This window comes from Phyllostomus discolor, chromosome 7 (assembly GCF_004126475.2).
Source record: "Phyllostomus discolor isolate MPI-MPIP mPhyDis1 chromosome 7, mPhyDis1.pri.v3, whole genome shotgun sequence".
Taxonomy (NCBI): Eukaryota; Metazoa; Chordata; class Mammalia; order Chiroptera; family Phyllostomidae; genus Phyllostomus; species Phyllostomus discolor.
The window spans coordinates 9,373,819-9,390,385 of NC_040909.2; the positions used below are offsets into that span (position 1 = coordinate 9,373,819).

The 16,567-nt window shown below is 47.5% G+C and overlaps 1 protein-coding gene across 2 annotated transcripts in view; it reads right to left on the bottom strand.

Moving 5' to 3' along the window:
• Positions 1 to 263: 263 nt before the first annotated feature.
• Positions 264 to 16,567, bottom strand: part of CTNNB1 (catenin beta 1) — a 38,037-nt gene continuing 21,733 nt past the window's right edge. Inside the window, exons 2-16 of one of the 2 annotated variants that reach the window (XM_028519008.2) lie at positions 14,979 to 15,042; positions 14,307 to 14,540; positions 13,847 to 14,100; positions 13,485 to 13,723; positions 13,195 to 13,396; positions 11,996 to 12,140; positions 8,974 to 9,077; positions 8,556 to 8,894; positions 8,139 to 8,297; positions 6,616 to 6,735; positions 5,469 to 5,619; positions 5,269 to 5,390; positions 2,685 to 2,745; positions 1,323 to 1,543; positions 264 to 859 (exon numbers count right to left, since the gene is read on the bottom strand). In XM_028519008.2, the coding sequence (XP_028374809.1) occupies positions 1,335 to 1,543; positions 2,685 to 2,745; positions 5,269 to 5,390; positions 5,469 to 5,619; positions 6,616 to 6,735; positions 8,139 to 8,297; positions 8,556 to 8,894; positions 8,974 to 9,077; positions 11,996 to 12,140; positions 13,195 to 13,396; positions 13,485 to 13,723; positions 13,847 to 14,100; positions 14,307 to 14,540; positions 14,979 to 14,991 (2,352 nt within the window). In that variant the 5' untranslated portion in view covers positions 14,992 to 15,042 and the 3' untranslated portion in view covers positions 264 to 859; positions 1,323 to 1,334. Of the gene's footprint in view, positions 1,019 to 1,322; positions 1,544 to 2,684; positions 2,746 to 5,268; positions 5,391 to 5,468; positions 5,620 to 6,615; positions 6,736 to 8,138; positions 8,298 to 8,555; positions 8,895 to 8,973; positions 9,078 to 11,995; positions 12,141 to 13,194; positions 13,397 to 13,484; positions 13,724 to 13,846; positions 14,101 to 14,306; positions 14,541 to 14,978; positions 15,043 to 16,567 lie in introns of both variants that reach the window. The other variant, XM_036030482.1, reaches the window with a different exon arrangement.

Genomic DNA, 16,567 nt, shown 5'->3' on the forward strand with positions numbered 1-16,567 from the left:
GGCCACGGGCCCCACGCAGAGTCCTTCAGGCGGAGACGCAAATGTCTCTCCCTCTTCTACAAGCTCAGAGTCAGTCAGTGTTCTCGGCTGACACAATTTCGGGTGCCACTCAGTCCCGGGGCAGGCGCTAGAGAAAGCTGGCTACCGATCCCGTCTGAAGGCAAGGCTCCACCAGTTACAACCGAAACCGGCCCACCATGTATGTGAATATGCTCATTACCTTTGCATCCACTTACTAAAAAGGAAAATAAGGTGACACAATCGAATGAATTAAAAGTTTAATTCGGAACCATTTTTTATAACTGCATTTTCTCTTGAAGCGTCGTATCACAGCAGGTCACAACAACTCTGGGATAAAAGGCAGCTGGTCAGCTGTCCAGAACGAGGCTCCAAGGAGCACCTGACCGACTCACCCCACCCACACGTATCCCAGATAGAGTTTTCGATCAAAAACATGAAATAGATCCACCTGCTTATTTTAAGCATATTAAAAAGGAAACTAATTGGACCATTTCTATTTGTCTATTTTATACAAAAAGGCTACACAATGTTACACTTTATTCAGATTACAATTAGAGTGATTATGAATTAGTGTTCTACACCATTACTCAATTCTTAAAAATTAGAAATTGCTGTAGCAGTATTCACTATAACTTAACACTACAAGACTTAAAAAACTAACAGTTACTGCAAAAAAAATTAAAGAGCTACTTCAAAGCAAGCAAAGTCAGTACCATTACAGATATTAAAAAAAATTTTAACAAGCAAGGCTAGAGTTTGATAAATTCCATCTTGTGATCCATTCTTGTGCATTCTTCACTTCTTGAGTCACTCCCAAAATCCATTTGTATTGTTACTCCTCGACCAAAAAGGACCAGAACAAAAAGTTTACTTCAATTGTTCCCATAGGAAACTCAACTTGGTTAGTGTGTCAGGCACTTTCTGAGATACCAGCCCACCCCTCGAGCCCTCTCAGCAACTCTACAGGCCAATCACAATGCAAGTTCAGACAATACAGCTGTATAAAGAGAGAAAGGCTGCTATTAATGTTTAAAACAGCAAATGTTATTCATTTGAGTATTAAGTTGCAAAAGCTGTGGCAAAAAACATTAAAGTTAATAACTTCCACACATGACAACGTGACAACCAGAAATCTGAGAACATTCAAATGTTCTAAGACGTCTCCTTTCAAAGTACGTATCTGTTTTTGTGGCAGATTTACAAACAGGCCTAAACCACTCCCACCCTACCAACCAAGTCTTTCTGAAGTTCTGTAGGCAGAGTAAAAGTATTTTACCCAAACTGGCTTTTAAACTTCTTACCTAAAGGGTGATTTACAGGTCAGTGTCAAACCAGGCCAGCTGATTGCTGTCCCCCGGAGGCAGCCCGTCCATGAGGTCCTGGGCGTGCCCCAGGTCCGGCAGCCCATCAACCGGGTAGTCAGCACCAGGGTGGTGGCCACCCATCTCGTGCTCCATCATGGGGTCCATACCCAAGGCATCCTGGCCGTACCCACCGGAGTGAAAAGAACGGTAGCTGGGATCTAGAAGGGCCGGGGTGGAGACGAGATGGACCGGTGGGGGAGAGGAGAGAAGCAAAGTTAGCACTGAGGCTGGGGCACTGAACGACTACTGTGTGTTTGTCAGAAAGCACTGCTTTCTAGCCTCTTCAACTTCTGCCGTTCTTCAGCCAAGTAATCTCCCAAGGCCAGGCCACCCACGAGGCTCCAAAATCTGTTCCCACAAAACGCAGACATGCAGATTCTAGTTACACCCTCCGTTTACCCTGAACACTCTGCATGTACCCAGGCACAGACCAAGTTCCTCAGGACAAGCAGGAGCGACCTCTTATGTATGACCACTCAGGCAGCAAGAAGGCATAGCAGGCCCTAGCGGGGGTGGCTCAGTGGCTTGGGCATTGCCCTGCAAACCTGAGGGTCACTAGTTCGATTCCTGGGACAGGGAATATGCCTGGGTTGCAGATTTGGTCCCCAGTGGGGGCACATACACAAGGCAACCGATTGATTGATGTTTCTCTCTCCCCTCCTCCCCCCACTCCTTCTGAAATAAAAATATTTTTACAAACGTCATGGGCAGGAGATGAAGGCGGTAACAGGAAGTCTGGCAGATGTTATCTAGCTGTTGGAAAGTCTAGGTGACAGCCACGGAAGTACTGAGAAAACAGGTTTTTAATGAAACATTCACGTGTTTCATCTTACACAGCTGTCTTGTCTGTCCAGGTAAGCAGCTCTGGGCTTCAGAGTTTTACCCCATGACCCTCTCCACTACATTACCGAGATTTCAGTGAGTTTTTCGGAGAACCTTGATAATACAACTATATAAATGCCCATCCCAGATATGACTTGGGGCTATAAGCTTCCCAAACTCTCATTTCCTGGGTGGGTTGTAGACCCAGGTACTACGGCTTTTCCGGCAAAAAAAAAAAAAAAAGCCAGGCGACAGGTGCCTGCTGGAGCGGTCCTGTGGGCTGCTCAGGGTGTGGCTTAGAGTTCCCTGGGCCCCATTAAAGACACCGTGGCCGACTCTGAACTTGAGAGCTGACTTTAATTGCTGCCACTACTTTTCCACCAACACTGGCTTCCCAGATAAGCAAAGTAGCTCTTTTGATAAAGCTCTGGAACTGTAGCTTGCTCTGGAGTTAATGGAGAAATACGAGACACATACCATCCTGGCGATATCCAAGTGGCTCTCCCTGGGCGCCAATATCAAGTCCAAGATCAGCAGTCTACATAAACAGGGACAAGGCAAGGAAACAAAGTGAAAATTCTCAACTAAAAAAAAGTACACACTCTCAACCATTACTGAGATGCTTCACACAAAATGACTTCAAAATCCAGAAGTATGTAATACACACTTAAACACCACCCCTCACAGGTTAACCACTGGTAACTAAGAGGAACCTGTCTTCCCGCTGGCACAGTATTTTACAAATGCACTGATTCATCCTTCAACAAGTCTGTGTGACTCCCTTGTGCCAGGCGCTGTCCAGGCACCGGAGACACCAGAGGACGCGGAGCAGGCAGAGCCCCCCTCCCCACCACCTGCCGACAACAAGACCGACAGGAAAGGATGTTCAGCCTTCGCGGAGACTGTCACTACCTGGGAGGAAATTAGGACAGGGACAGGTTTGGGGAGGGGGGGGGCATGGGTGGGGAAGTTCAGAGCGCAAGCTGACATATGAAGACTGCCTGTTCAAAACCCAACTAACACATGACTCGCTATTCGGCCATTTCTTTTTTTTTTCCAACTAACCATATGTATGTAGGCTCTCTCCACTCATCCAACAAGTGTAACACACTGTATTTTGCTATGTACCACAACTGCACGGTCAAATGTTTCACTGAGTAACTCTGACTGAGGAAAAATACAAAAATTTATAGAAATTCAAGTAGAGAACTTGAAAAACATTCATCTAGACCACTAGGAGGGGCGGAGACGGGCAGTGGCAAGGCAGGGGACCTGGCAGTCCCACATTCGTGTGCAGCTAAGCCGGCGGGGGGGGGGGGGGGGGCACAACTGGGGAGCAACCCAGGGCTCCAGCATGGGGAAATAAAGCCTCAAAATCTCTGGCTTTATAAAACCTGCGAGGGTCCTAGACTCAGAGTAGAGTTCGCTGGAGAGGCCCATGGGGTCCTAGAACGTACACAAACCCACCCACCCAGGAATCAGCACCAGAAGGGCCCAGTCTGCTTGTGAGTAGCAGGGGAAGGGAACAAAAGCAGGGCAAGAGCCAAGCAAGCTGCACTGTCCCCTCTCTGACCCCTCGCCCGTACACAGCACCACAACGCAGAGTTCAGCACACTAGTGATCAGGATGCTCACAGAAATGACCAAGCATGGACAAAAAATAGAGGAAGAAGTGAAGGCTACGCAAAGTGAAATAAAGATAAAAAATACAGGGAACCAACAGTGAAGGGAAGGAACCTGGGACTCAAATCATGATTTGGAACAGAAGAAAGAGATACACATTCAACAAAAACAGGATGAAGAAACAAGAATTAAAAAAAAAAAAAATGAAGAGAGGCTTAGGAACCTCCAGAACAACTCTAAATGTTCCAACATCTGAATCTGAAGAAGAGGAACAATAAGAAACTGAAAATTTACTTTAACAAATGAGGAAGAAAAACCTCCCCAATATGGCAAAGGAAATAGACTTCCAAGAAGTCCAGGAAGCTCAGAGAGCCCCAAGTAAGTTGGACCCAAGGAAACACACACCAAGGAACATCATAATTACATTAGCCAAGATGAATGGTAAGGAAAGAATCTTAAAAGGAGCAAGAGAATAGAGACAGTTACCTACAAAGGAGTTCCCATAAGATTGTGAGATTTCTCAAAAGGAACCTTACAGTCAAGAAGGGGCTGGAAAGTTTTTCAAGTCATGAAAGGCAAGGACCTCCGTCCAAGATGACTCTACCCAGTAAAGCTTCCATTTAGAATGGAAGGGCAGATGAAGTGCTTCCCAGGCAAGCTTAAAGGCGTTCATCATCACCAAGCCCTTATTATATGAAATATTAAAGGAACTTACTAAGAAAAAGATGATAAAAAACGTGAACAGTAAAATGACAACAAACTCACAACTGTCAACAACTGAACCTAAAAAAACACAAAAACAACAACAACAACAAACTAAGCAAACCACCAGAACAGGACAGACTCACAGTGATGCAGCTCTCACACGGAGGGCACCAGTGGGGAAGGAGGGGGAAGACAGGGGATACGAAGCATAAACGCTAGGTACAGATGGGGGGAGGTTAAGAATAGTACAGGGAATGCAGAAGGCAAAGACCTTGTATGTACGACCCACAGACATGAACTCTAAAGGGGGGGGAGATTCTGGTGGGAAAAGGGCTGCAGGGCAGAGGGGAATAAAGGGGAGAAAAAAATGGGACAAGACATTCTTAAAAGAAATTCAAGTAGAAAAATAGATGAAAAGTATTTTTAAAAGTATCAATAAAACGACCAACTGTTTAATAGACTGCCGCTTTCGTCGGGCCTTCTGGAAAACACTCCTTACTCTGGTAACTTGCCATCTCCCTCCCTCCCGAATTCCCAGGCGCAGCCGTTTGTTCGCGCTGAACAGGCTTCCTGAGGCCGCAGCTCTCCCGCAGGCCGCTGCTCGCAGAGAATGCCTCCTCTCCAAGCCAAGGGCGTGTTAGCGCGAAGTGAACGGTGCCCCGAGTTTGGAGGGCAAGCCACAGCGGCCCCACCAGCTGCAGTGCCCCACCCACCAGCGCGCTCCCGCTGCCCACCTCATTCCAGGCCATCGGCTCCGTTCTGAAGAGGGAACTGGTCAGCTCCACCGACAGCCGCTTCTTGTAATCCTGCGGCTTGTCCTCTGACATTCGGAACAGGACGGCGGCTGCGTACGTCGCTGGGGGAGACGGAAACAGGCCGTGAGGAAACGCCGAGGCGTCAGCGCGGGCCCCAGCCCCCGGTCCCATCTACTTACCCACGCCTTCGTTCCTCGAGTGGAGCAGTTCCGTCAGCGGGGCCGTGGCCCCCTCGGCTTCGATGGCTTCCGCAGCCTCCTTGTCCTGCGCCAGTTCACAGAGGACCCCTGCAGCTACTCTTTGGATGTTTTCAATGGGAGAATAAAGCAGCTAAGGAGAAGCGCACAAAAGCCTAGTTAAATTAGAGCACGGCGAGCACCCCACTGTGACGCCACCATCCCCAACTCAATGGAAGTGGCATGTGTACCACCTGCATTAAATCACAGTTGTGCCCTGCCTGACAACGGGGACGAGTTTCAGAAAGGCCCGGTCCAGCCCATCACACAGCCCATCGGTCCTAGGCTACAAGCCACTACGGCACGTTCCTCCCGAGCACGGTGGGCAACTGTAACAGCATCATAAATGCAGGCGTGTCTACACCGGCGTCACCACAAACGTGTGAGTAACCTGTTGTGCTCCGACATCACAACATCACTAAGTGACAGGCGTGTCTACACCGGCATCACCACAAACGTGTGAGTAACCTGTTGTGCTCCGACATCACAACATCACTAAGTGACAGCAATTTTTCAGCTGCCGGCGGTACCACCCGTGTTGACACAACGTCCTTATGCAGCACATGAATGTATTCCCTACTTTACTCTCCAGAGTGCTGAATGCGCTGGAGCACTGGCTTTCTACAGTCCTTTCAGCTACAAACCCTTTCTTCGGAGACTGTTGCCACTGAGCGTGACACCTGGAAAACCCAGGGGTGGCCGGAGGCCTGGGCTCTGGCAGCCCAGACCAGCTCTCCTCCTCCGAAACCGGGTGAGTGCCCGAGACAGCAGAGTCCGAAGTCCCCTCCCACTTCTTGAGGCCTCGAATCCCAACGTTTCTCCTGCTGCCCCCCACCCCCGCCAATAACGGGACTTTTCATAAAAGTGAATGTATTCTGCATAAAGCACCTCGCACACTGAGATTCTGTTTTTCAGACTTTGGCAGGCGATCATGGGCAAAGTGCTGTCGTTTTATAAATCGTGACAAATGAAAATTAAATGTTGATGCCCTTGTTTTGGTCCCTCATTTCCTGAAAATTTGCTTATCATTAAAATCCTACAAGATCAATGACGCATACGATCTAGAAGACCTCACTCAGAACCAACGCACCTGCACAAACAAGGGAATGGTGTTTAGTCCTCTGATGACGATTCGGTTGTGAACATCCCGAGCGAGGATGTGAAGGGCTCCGGTGCAGCCTTCCACTATTTCTTCCATGCGGACGCCCTCCTGCCAAAGGACGCGTGGTTAACAAAGAGGGCGTTCTCTTTATCCCACAGTTTTACACTGGAAAGGCTTTCTGAGTGGTAATGACTTGACTGTTTATTCACATTATATGCCCCAAGTTTCTCAAATTTGAAATGAGTTCAGGAATGGAGGAGGACCCCATTAATCGCTGAGAGGGGGGCTCACGGCAGCCTCAGTCCACGTAGCACTGCCCCGCCCGCCCCCCACAGTGCTCCCGTTCCTCCGAATACCCGAGAGAACTTTCTTCCAGTGTGGGCACCGACCACTCCAGGTAAAAGGGACATAGAAAAGATGCACACAGATGGCAAAACAATGATCAGACTGTGTCAACGTTTCTCTTTCACACGCTCCATTTCTGCACACCCATGTGTATTTGGTGAAAACGCTGTGAAGCTCTGTCACCGACTACTAGAATTCCACTGCGCGGCCAGCAGTGAAGTCCACTCCTCACCCCCTCCGGACTATTCAACTGCTAGCCTGCGTGAGGGGGTTAGCCTTTGCAAAATACATGTTTTCACTGTTTCTAAGTTTTAAAAAAAGCTTATGATTCTGCTACTTTTGAAACAACTCTCATTTGTAAGGACACAGAACCTCCCTTCTTTCTGAAGAAGAGACTTAAAGGCACCCTCTGCACTGTGCTAAGCGACCTCATGGACTCACGTCAACGCCAGAAGTAATGAACTGAGAGCGCCCAGGCCCCGAGTGCACACACAGAACTAGCGACGGGGTCCCCCGTGTCTGCTCTGGGGAGGCCCCTCTGTGTTTTCTAAAGTAGCCCAATTAGAGAGAGCTCTCTGAAGGCCTGAGTCCTAAATTCAGAGGGTTCAGAAATGTCGTTACTTACAGCAAAGCTAGCTTGCAGACTGAAACCTCGACAACAAAGCTTTAGGCTGAGAGTGTGGGTCAAGATTCCAGAAATGCTGCTATTTATTTTGGACATTTCTTGGGAATCTTAGGCCCACGGACATAGTTTCAACAACCCCCAGAAGAGAGGGCGAGAGGCGTGTTAAATATCTGTGGGTAGAACCCGTGTTGTAATGGGGAATAAGAAGCTCTGAACCCAGACAGACTTGGATTCAAACGACGACTCGGTCACTCCCCAAGAAGTGAACACCTGCATGGATTACATGAGCAAACACTAGGAATGCCTGACCTCACGCTCCCTTTGTAAGACTGATGATGCGAAGACGCAAAGGAGATGTCAAAAGGAAACACCCCCGGGAGCCACACTATCGCCTCTGCAGCCTCAGCCAGTGTTTTAGCCGCTGGCCAGCAGCCCTTGGGGCAGGAAAGAACGGAGGGAGCCAGGGACCGAAGAAGCCCAGGCCCTCTGGGTTTGCGCGTTCCTTTTAAGTAGTCAGGTGCCACCATCAAGGTTCACCTACCACGAACTGCTGCTGTGTCCCGCCCATGGACGTACGGCGCTGGGTATCCTGGTGGGCACGAACCAACAACTGAACGAGACGTGGAATGGCACCCTGCTCACGCAAAGGTGCGTGATTTGCTGGACAAAGGGCAAGATTTCGAATCAATCCAACGGTAGCCTGTGGGTAAGAAAAATAAAGAACTGGTATATAACCAATTTTCTTGGTCAATTACAACCAATTTCTTGGTCTAAAATTCCCACTACATCAAAATCACTGGTGTCTCTTGACAGCAGCACTGACTACACGAAGACTTCAGAACCCCACCCCATCCCAGCCACACTTGCTGCTTATTAATCCCTTATGGCTAGCAGCAGCCACCCAGTAGCTAGAGGGGGCTCATTTTTAACTCTGCGGCCATCCGCTTGGACAATTTACCTTTATCAGAGGCCAGTGGGATGGCGGGTGCAGGAGTTTAACCACAACCGGCAGTCCATAGTGCAGGCGAACAGCGTTCTGGGCCATCTCTGCTTCCTGGTGCCGGCTGGTCAGGTGACGAAGAGCGCAGATGGCAGGCTCAGTGATGTCCTCCCTGTCACCAGCACGAAGGACAGTACGTACAAGAGCCTCTATACCACCCACTTGACACACCATCATCTTGTTCTTATAATTATTGCAGGTGAGGTTAGAAAGAATTCCAGCTGCACAGGTGACCACATTTATATCATCTGAGCCCAAGAGCTGAACAAGGGTCCCAAGGAGACCTTCCATCCCTTCCTGTGGAAATAAAAACAGATGCTCAATATACACTCATCTCGCCTCTTCCCACCAAGCCACCAGTTCACTCAGAACTTACCTGTTTAGTTGCGGCATCGGAAAGATTCCTAAGAGTCCACAGACAGTTCTGAACCAGACGCTGACTCGGGTCTGTCAGGTGGAGTCCTAAAGCCTGCATCCCGCCTAGAACATTCAACAAGATCCAAGGCTGTGACTGTGAGCTACCAATTCCTGCCAGCACTAAGTGTTTTCTTTGGTCTTACAGGGTGTCTCTCTCTATTGCTGAAGTTTATCCCTTCCACTTAAATCCTTTATTTCCCACATAGTGCCCAGTTTCCCCTTCTTTGCCAGTTCATTTCCGCTTCTGTCAAGTATCTGTTGCCCCTTCCCTATGTGGAAAAAGCCTTCATTACTTCCACTGTCCCTGTGGAAGTATCCCTATCACTTGCTCACCCCTGCATGCCCGTTACCCGTTTCATCTATTCAATCACTTCAAATATGTACATTCAATACTATTCGTGTTGGCGCTCCACTAGTAAGCAAAATATTCTAAAATCCCTACCTTCGTGGGGCTTGTGGTCTAGTTGGAGGCAAACTACTATACAATAAAGTAAAACTATATACTGTGTCAGATGGCATTGAGTGCTACAGGAAAATATAGCGGAAGATGAGGGAAGGGGCTCCAGTGTAAGTAGGGAAATCAGGTAGTAAACTCAATGTGAAGGTGACATCTGAGCAAAGACCCAGCGGAGCCACGTGAACTCCCGGCGTAAGAGCAATCGGAAAGGAACGCGCTGGAACGCCGCTGCCAGGGACTGTCTGGGAGGCACTGACTCCAAAGCACGTTTACGCCGGCGGGTGGCTGGATGGAAGCTGAATTCCCCAGCTGCTGGCTCCCTCCGACTGAAATCACTTCCGAATGCAGCTGAGAGATGCCTTCCCTTTCTCCTTGTTCATCCTCCCCGGCTTGCTGTACTTCCTCCAACTGCGCTAGATGTACCACAACTAGAATCGAGTCTACCTTCCCGACGAGACCAAGATCACCCTATCTGGTCCCTTTCTCGTAGTAGCTCCAGCTACTGATTAGTGCCCTGCACAAAGCTGACACTCGGTATTTGTTCAATGCCTTTTTCCCTTCTACCTTCTCCCCCTCAGAGATCCCGCCCCCCCTTCTACTGTAACTGTGACCTCTGAGAGCGGACCTTAACCCCGGGCGCCCATCAGGACAGCCGCAGAGACTTTAGGAACACACAGCCCGGGGTGGAAGTCCCAGCAGACAGCGCTGAGGCAGCGCCCGTCTCACTGAGCCCCCCCCCCCCCCGCCCCCTACAGCCCGCTCCTGCCCTGTACTTCGGCAGCATACAGTTCCAGCTGCCTACTGACCTCTCAGTCACCGAGCACGCCAGCTGCTCGGGTGGTTTTGTTCCCCGAGTCAAAACCCCTTCGGGTAGCTGCCTTTACCTTCATGAGAGCCACGTTCTCCCTTCCACAACCCACCTCTGGTTGCATCTTTAGCCCCTACGCTGTCCAATTCTATTGATTCTTTCAGGAGTCTCAAACATTCGTCCTCTGCTATTTTTAATACCAAACTACGTCATTCCTAGACCTACAACGCAGTATTAACACCCTGAACACCCTCCATGATGCCCCTCCACTGCTCGAAAACCACCAACAGCTTCTCACTGTCGGTGAGGTGACCCCGAATCCCTCTGCACAGCTCTGAGGAACCCATCAACTCTGAATCCCACCTGAGCATCCCAAACTGCCCTCGACATCCCACACCTCCGGGCTGCACGCTGAAGCAAAGCATGAGCACACACCACACAGGGCTGAGGGAGGCCTCCCAGCGTGACCCCGCCTGGCTCCACAGCCTCACCCTCGCTGTCCACCCCACCACTAGGCTGCAGTTACACAGGCCCTTCTGTGCCCAGAACGCAACAACCCCTACCTTGTCCCTCGGTCCCCACTTCTCATACGGATAACTGGGGCCTTCTCACCTGTAATCCCATTTCACACCCCTTTTCAGGGAAGCCATTGTCCCCTCTCTCCCCCCATTAAGTCTGTATCCCTATTTGCTGTTTGTTTCTCTCAGGGGAGCTCTTAAAATGAAGATTCCTAGCCCTCCAATTCCATACATTTCCAGTCACCTACTGACCTCCTCTGTCATTTCAACACGCCGGGGACTCTGACTGAGTCAGTCTGAGAACCCCTTAACAAGCTTTGCGCAAGCACTCGAGGCGTCCTGGCGTCACTGGCGGGGTTTGGATCCGCTCGTTCCGTGCGAACCCGGCCACACTCGTCTACCCCCAGGCCGACGGCTGTACTGCCAGCAGCTAGCCCGAGCGATCGCGACACCTTTCCTTCCCACAGACTCTCTCATAAAATTACTCCCAACAAGTGGGGAAACGGGTGTTACCAACCCTACACTTCCAGTATTTTCTATCGAGTGCCTTTATATTTCTCCTCTTCCACTTTTCATCTGAAGCTTGGTGTGAGTCTAGGCAGATGCTGTTAGGTGGGTTACAGAAAGGAAAAAGATGCTGGGGAGTTGAAGAGTAACTATCTTCATAAAGAAAAGCAGGAGGCCTTGGTGTAGATCACCTGTTTTTTCCCTCTGCCACCAGTATGCACAGAATACAAGCTGTTTCATTCAAAGTACTTAAAGGGAACAGAAAAAACTGTTTTTCCCCTTAGACCATTTGTTCACTAAGAATGCAGAATCCAGTGCAACACACTGCTCATGAGTATCCGCTAACAAATCAAGAAAACCACTTGGCTATACTCAACGATATTTTAATGTCTCCTATGTATCCACAGGTCTATTAGCAAAGCAAATAAGGTTTGCCCAAAATCAAAATTAAAAACACATTTTATCATGCCAAGGTTAGTAAGAACTCTGCTTAAACGAGGCATAAGGAGCACCAATGCAGGTATGAAGAGCATAGATTTTGTTTAAATGTGATCTTGGCCATAAGCTATACAGGACCATCTACTTTCAGTCCATTAACGTCAGGTTCTACTACCCTCTTCCTAAGAAAGGCCGTCTGACCGGAACTACAGCTGCTGTACACACGGGAACTCAGAACAGAACGAATACTTACCAGCTTCCACAATAGCCGGTTTGTTACTAGAGCAGACAGACAGCACCTTCAGTACTCTGCTTGTGGTCCACAGTAGTTTCTCGTAAGTGTAGGTCCTCATTATATTTACTAAAGCTTGAGGTCCACCACTAGCCAGAATGATCAGCTAGAAAGACATGTATGTACTGTTAAATGTGGAATCTGGATCAAATACCTGAGAAAAGCCCTATTACATTACAAACCTGTTTTATTATACAAAAACTGCAGCCAGCCTGCCACTGACTTAAATGTTTTCCTGGACTCCACTGCCCAGGCTCTCACATGGGGGCCCTATTTAACTCCTCCTCCTAGAGCATTCCACTCAAATTCAGGCATCCCGGGCCTCCCAAGAATACAGCAACCCTGGCCCAACTTTCTTCTCACAAATCATAGCAAAAGGGGGGATAAATAATGCTGGCATGCAATAATAATGCCCAGATATGAAAGTTATATCAAAACTGATTTGAAAATTTACACCAGAATAGACACTTAAAACTCATGATTTGGCTGTCTGCTTTTCCTAATCATATCTACCTTACAGAGAGGTACCGTACTATAATCATCCCTTCTTGCCCTTCACTTCCCTGTGTACTCCCACCTGCCAACTCTACCCCCATTTCCTAAAAACAAACCTCACTTCATGCCTCTGCTGAAAATTACTTGATTGCTCTGCAGTCGCACCTCAAAACTTTCATCTTCCTGACTCACTCCTTGTATTTCTTCAATTTTCTAAACTCATCAGGTCCCTCCCTCCATGGGACCTTGAAAGATGCTATATCCTCACCGTGACCTTCACCCCATCAACCTCTCTGATTCTTAAAAGCTGAACTCAACTATCATTCCTCCAAGAGGTCTCCCCAAACCTCCAAAACAGGGTGAGGTTCACTCATGTGTTCTCAAAGCCACTACCACCTCCTCACACTTGAATTACACAGTAATGTGGCTACTATTTCAGCATTTATCTCCCTTCTAGGAATGAAAGCTCTAAGGGAAGATGGCCTACTATAACCCTATTGCCTAGCTCGGTGCTTTCCATACTGACACTCAAATATGTGAAGAAGCAGAGATGTTTTAACCTTTCCCTGATACATACTAAGGGTGAAGCACACACTCTGCCACAGAAAGCGTGACGCTGGGGGTCTCTGCGGCTCCACAACACCTCAGCAGAACAGTTCGTTTACCTTGCTCTCTTGATTGCCGTAAGCTAAGATCTGAAGGCAGTCTGTTGTAATTGCCAAGAATTTAACATTTGTTTTGTTGAGCAAGGCAACCATTTTCTGCAGCCCGCCAGCTAAACGCACTGCCATTTTAGCTCCCTCTTGATGCAATAAAAGGTTGTGGAGAGTTGTGATGGCGTAAAACAACACAGAATCCACCGGTGAACTGGGGAGAAGAAGAAAGGCACATCAGAAATGGTGTGATCGCCCACTTCTCCCTGACAGCGTGGAGCACTCTGACCCTATCTTCTCACCCGAGCATCTTCACCAGGGCAGGAATGCCCCCAGACTTGAAGATGGCCAGCAAGCCCTCCCGATGATGGGAAAGATTGTGCAAGGTCCCAGCAGTACAGCGAGCCGTCTCTACATCATTTGTGTTCTGCATGGTACGCACAATAGCAGACACCATCTGGGGAGAGCGCATGATGGCGTGTCTGGAAGCTTCCTTTTTAGAAAGCTGATGGACCATAACTGCAGCCTTGTTAACCACCACCTATAACGTACAGGAATTAGGAGACATAATTAGCTTTCAAATATGAATATTAGGCAGACATTTTGAGGCTACTTCCTTGAGAATGTCCTCTGAAGCAGGTTAAAAAGCCACATCATCACTAACCTGGTCCTCATCATTTAGCAGTTTCGTCAGTTCCGGAATCGCTCGTGTGGCAAGTTCTGCATCATCTTGATAGTTAATCAAATTTACAACGGCGTGTTTCAGCATCTGTGACGGTTCGGCCAGACGCTGGACGTTGGTGGGGTGGGCGGCGTCGAACTGTGTCGACGGGATCTGCATGCCCTCATCTAACGTCTCAGGGAACATAGCAGCGCGGACTCGCTGGGCTCGGGTCATGGCGTACTGCCCGTCAATATCTGGAAAAGGTAAATCAGGGCTCGCGAGCCAGAGTTCGGCACCACCCGAGTATCTGCTATCCTAGACAGTGAAGTCGCCTTGCAATCACTCCTGTTTCTTTACCGCACCATTCTGGGAAGCTGTTATTATTACACATTAGTTTTTAAAAGAATGACTGACTCTCAAAGCAGCGATCTGACTTTCAATAAGGCAATAATGCTCTTACCAGCTACTTGTTCCTGAGTGAAGGACTGAGAAAACCCCTGGTGGTCCCAGTCGTACAGGCCTTGCTGGGTGGTATCCACATCTTCTTCCTCAGGATTGCCTTTTCCACTCAAAGAAGGGGCCGTGGTAGTAGCACCAGAATGGATCCCAGAGTCCAGGTAAGACTGCTGCTGCCAGTGACTAACAGCCGCTTTTCTGTCTGGCTCCATCGCCATGTCCAGCTCCATCAAATCAGCTACAAAAATAAAACAGCATTAGCATTACTACCATGGAAATGTAATCTTAGTTTAACAAAAAAAAGAATCTGTAATATGACCCACTGAAATATTTTTAGAAATAAAGTTAAATTTGAAAGATATCCAAGAATAACAGCGTAAGAGCCAGGATTCGCTTGGTGGTGAAATAGCTACTCTTATGGGACCACCTAGCAGTTACTCATTGAATCAGTGGAAGAACCATACTGCACCCAGGCCCCAGAAGCAGTCATCCAGACTAGATTCTGCTGGTGGCTTGTCTGCTATTCCACTAAGCCATCAGGAGCAGTGAGCAAACATAAAGCAAAAGGCAGCCTGCTCAGCAGGCAGGGAGGAAAGCAAGGGGGGTCGGAGCCAGACAGGGTTAATGGCAAAGAAGCACAGCCCCAATTCAGTAACTAAAGACCTCCGACACGAACCTTGAGTAGCCATTGTCCACGCAGAGGATCTTCGAAAATGGTGGTTTGGTGTACTTCAGATACCCTAAAAGAGTTCATCAAAAGTATTTAGGATTTAAATTAATTTGATTTTAACACTCATAAGTCACTAGGACGGCCTGTTAAACATCACGGACTGTATCCCAGAGAGCCCCAAATCTCCTCTTACCACGTGACCCAGTGAACACAGCTCTCCCGCGGTGCCCCCCACACCCCCCAGCCAAGCTCCATCACGCTGGACTGCTAAGTGAAAACCCCTCCTTAAGAAGCACCTCTTCTTAGTAGAAATATAAAGATAATGAAAGCCAGAAAGAAGCAAAAAGAAACTATTCAAAATCAACTCCTCAAGTTCCAAAAGGTCTCTCCCATTTTAACTTCCCTCACTGAAAAATTCATAGATACTCTTCAGACAGTAGAAATCCAATGGGATTTTTTTTTTTAACGCCAAATTTTCATTCAAAGGACCAATTGTTTTTGTTATAGTACAATCCCATCTACAACAGCTTCAAGAAAATAGACTCTGATGACTGGATCAGAAGTTAGATTTTTTAACTAAGAAGTAAAATTAATTTACAAATGAAAAAGTTTGAAACACAAATTAGAAACATGATTTTCAGTGGTTTTTCTAAGTTCAAATTTATAGCAATGATTTATTATAAATACAAGTATTACTGATTGATGCTTTCATCAACATGAATTTAGTCATTCATACATATGTATAAAAATCTTAGCATATAATTTTATGTCTGCATTTTGGCTTTACTGTGTAATATTCGGGAAAATTATGAATCACACAGGAAGCTATCTGCAAATAAGAACAGTTTAAGGGCTCCTAGCCTCTATATGTTCCCAATAAAACTTCCTTTATTATAAAATCTATACCTAAACAAGTTCATCTTACACTACAAATTAACATAACAGGTGTTTACCAATGTGTAAAAAGATAAGTGAGAAATGTTTTCTATCAATGTAGAAAGAAGTTTAAACATGTTTAAGGAAATCTGAAACTGCACTCTCAAGTCCTGTTTTCTCTCTGTAAAGAAGCATGTATTTGATTTTTCCTAAAACTGCTCCTCCAGCACTAGGATTTTACAACCACAAAACTCACCGACACTTAAAGCTGATAAGAGTTGTGGATACAGTTGTTTTAATGACCACAGTAGAAACAACTGACAATTTCTATATAAGGCAGAATGAACGACAGAAAGTAGTAAAAATGATTCCTGTCGATAAGAATCTCATATTTTAAAATACAACTGAACCCTGAACAACATGGGTTGTTCAACACCGGGCACTGACCACCTGTGAGCGCTGAAAATCTGCAGGTAACGTAAGGTGGCCCTCTGTGTACACAGATTCCCAAACGCCACCCAACCCTCAGACAATGCAGGTTTGAACTGCGCAGGTTAACTGAAGAGTCAGTGTGTAAGTGGACCTCGCAGTTCAAACCCCTGTTGTTCCAGGGTCAACTGTCATTTATTCAGCAGGATTGTGTGTTTGTTTTGGTTCCACAGGGCTGGAGCGGGACTCAGAAACCAGCATTTTAATGAATACACTAGGATGTAGCAAAC